The sequence below is a fragment of the Lepidothrix coronata genome, unplaced genomic scaffold, assembly GCF_001604755.1.
Source record: "Lepidothrix coronata isolate B3197 unplaced genomic scaffold, Lepidothrix_coronata-1.0 Scaffold28, whole genome shotgun sequence".
Taxonomy (NCBI): Eukaryota; Metazoa; Chordata; class Aves; order Passeriformes; family Pipridae; genus Lepidothrix; species Lepidothrix coronata.
In genome coordinates this window covers 1141026-1143926 of record NW_016690208.1, presented here as the reverse complement: position 1 = coordinate 1143926, position 2901 = coordinate 1141026, and the positions used below count along the sequence as shown (strand labels likewise).

At 64.9% G+C, this 2901-nt stretch overlaps 1 protein-coding gene across 1 annotated transcript in view; it reads right to left on the bottom strand.

The window, feature by feature from the left end:
- The window catches only part of NAIF1 (nuclear apoptosis inducing factor 1), a 3878-nt gene extending 1886 nt beyond the window's left edge, over nt 1–1992 (bottom strand). Inside the window, exons 1-2 of the mRNA XM_017810398.1 lie at nt 1449–1992; nt 145–594 (exon numbers count right to left, since the gene is read on the bottom strand). Coding sequence (XP_017665887.1) covers nt 145–594; nt 1449–1953 — 955 coding nt within the window. The 5' untranslated portion in view covers nt 1954–1992. The remainder of the gene's footprint in view (nt 1–144; nt 595–1448) is intronic.
- Between the last annotated feature and the right edge of the window lie 909 nt (nt 1993–2901).

The window sequence follows — 2901 nt, the reverse complement described above, 5'->3', positions numbered from 1 at the left end:
CAAGCGCCACATCCACACAAATCCCTCTGGGGACAGTGGCTCCACCACTGCCCCGGGCAGCTTGTGCCAGGGCTTGACAACCTTTTTTTCCCAATATCAACCTAAAGGTCCCCTCCCAGCACTGTTCCTTTCACTGGCTCATACCATCCTGCTGCCCTGCCTGGCCGGGCTCGGCGGTGACTGGCGGGCTGGGCGTGTTGCTCTGCAAAAATCGACGGAAGTCCTTGATCATGGGGCGGAGGACCTGGATGAGGGCGCTCAGCGCCGCCTGCATGCCCTCCATGGCCTGCGCCTGCCGCTCCTGGGCGCACGCCTGCACCTCCTGGGAGCGGCGGATCATCTGCAGCAGGTCGTTCTGCTGCTCCAGGTGCTGGGCGATCTCCTTCACGTGCAGGTTGGTCACCCGCTGCTCCTGCAGGAGCTTGGCAGAGTTCAGGGCGATGCGGCTCTTCAGCTCCTGGGGCTTGGCGGACACCTCGTGCTGGTGGGCCATCATCTCCAGGGGCGCCTCCGTGGTCACTGCGGCGGGGGCTTCCGTGGTGCAGTACTCCACCACCCCGTCCTCCAGGCTGTGGTAGGTTGTCTCTGCAGGAACTGAGAACAAAGAGCAGACAGTGGGGTCAGGGGTAGCTGTGATATGGTTTTTTTTTTTATCTACAGGACTATTCAGTGGATATCACAGGAATACGGCCTGTTCAGTGAGATAACACACAATGGCCAGAAACACACAAAACGACTTATTTAAGTCTACTCCACCCTCAGTCGGGCTTCCTTCTAGGCTCTACAATCCAAAGGAATAGGGAATGCCTTATCTGTCTAGACAAAATAATTTCTTAACCTCCAGTTCAGAACAATCTCTCCAAGCAGCATTAACTGGCTGACGTAATGGCAAAGACAAGACCCAGAATGGCCCCTGCCAGCAGGGCAGGACAGCTGCTCTTTGGGATGCTGCACACTGGGAAATCAGCCCTGGAGATGCTTTTCCCCTGCTGTTTCCCCCTTTTCGTCCCCAAAGAGGAACTGACAAATCTCTAAGGTGCAAAGGAACCTCGGTTCTAAGGAACAGCTCTCAAAGCTGACTTTCAGCACGTATGTGCCTTGCAGCCACTCCCATACAGCACAAGGGCAGACTGGGAAATGGCATTTCATCAGAGATGGTGGGGATTCCTTTTTGCTGGGGCTTCTCCCTGCCCAGAGAGATGCCCTACCCCTGGAGATGTTCATGGCCAGGCCAGACGGAGCATCTTGGTCTAGTGGAAGGTGTCCCTGAGGAGCTGTGGATGCCCTACCCCTGGAGGTGTTCAAGGATGGAGCATCCTGATCTAGCCCAAGGTGTCCCTGCCCATGGTGGAACGGGATGATCTTTCAGGACCCTTCTAAACCATTCTACAACTCTTCCCCCGCACAGGGCTCAGGATCTCTTTGTGCCCCTCCAGCCCAGCACTCACTCTGGGTCAGGGTGACGGTGGTGGCCGAGGCAGTGATGGGGATGTCTCCTCCGTCCCCCGCGCCGCAGTCCCCGCTCGGTAGGCTGATGATGGTGGCCTCTCCCAGCAGGTTGCAGATGCGCTGCTGCATCGGGGTCAGGATCACCGGGGCGGCCGCGGCGCCCGCGGGGTCTTCGCCCTCGGTGGTGCCGGCGCCGCCGTTCTGCCCCTCGCCTCCCCCTTCCATGGCCGCCCGCACCTGGGCCACTTTGCGCCGCACCTCGGTCTTGAGGTCGGACCACTTCTTCTTGACCTCGGGCAGCTCGCGGTGGCAGGTGGCCACGGCGTTGACGCGGCGCAGGATGTCGTGCCAGGCGGCGGCCTTGGCGGCCAGCGGCACGCCCGCGTTGAAGTGGTTCACCAGGAGGTGCTTGCCCCGCTCCAGCTCCTCCACGATGATCTCCACCTCCCGCTCCGAGAAATTCATCTTACGCTTCTTGGCCGGCGGGGCCGGCGGCGACGCCATGGCCACGTGGGGGCACCGGGGGTCACACCGCGGGAGGGGGGGGACACGGGGGGCGCCGGGCAGGGCCTCGGGGTGGCAGGGCCCCCCCTCCCCGGGGGGACGGGGACGGCAGGGGGGCCCCGAGGCCCCTAAGGGCCCGCAGGGGTCGGTGCCCCCCGCTCCCCCCCGGGCACCGCCGGCGGTACGCAAATTGCGTACGGCGCCCGCCCGGCGGCCCCGCAGAACGGCCGCGGCCCTGCGGCACTGGCGTAATGGCTTCCAGAATCGGCCCCCCTTCCCGCCGCGCCCCATTGGACAGCGCGCCTGCCCGTCACGCGCTGTGCCCGCCTTCCCCCGCCAGTGCTGTGTTGTCATTAGTTAGCGGTCCTGCCCGTCACGCGGAAGGCCCGCCTCCCACCTCCCGCGCCGCGCTATCATTGGTTAGTGACCCCGCCCGTTACGCGGCCCCGCCCCGCTGCTGGTCTCGGCGCACTGGGCCTGCGTGAGGCCGGGCCCGCCCGCGGGTTTCCCTGATCAGATTCCATTGGGCGGGTTTCCCATCCATCAACGCAGAGCGCGCTCTGCTCTGGAATCTACCGGCCGCGCCCCACGCCCGTCACACTCAAACTGCCCCCCCCGGCTCTCCGTCTGATTGGAGGCGCTGTTGCCTTATCCCCGCCTTCCCCCGGCGGCTGAGCCAATCGCAGCCTGGTCCGCGCTCTGGCACCGCCCCCCCGGTGCCACACACAAGACACGCCGCGGCGCCTCCTCCCGATTGGCGGAGGCGAAGGCGTCTCCCGTGACGTCACGCCCCGCCTAGCGCGAGGAGGGCGTGTCCCGAGGGGCTCGGCGGGCGCTGTGATTGGGCGGCGCGAGGCGTCACGTGGCGGCCGCGGCGCGTGGCGCGAAGGCGGAAGCGGCGCCATTTGCCGGTTCCCCGGCGTGACGGGTGGGCGGCGTTCGGGACTA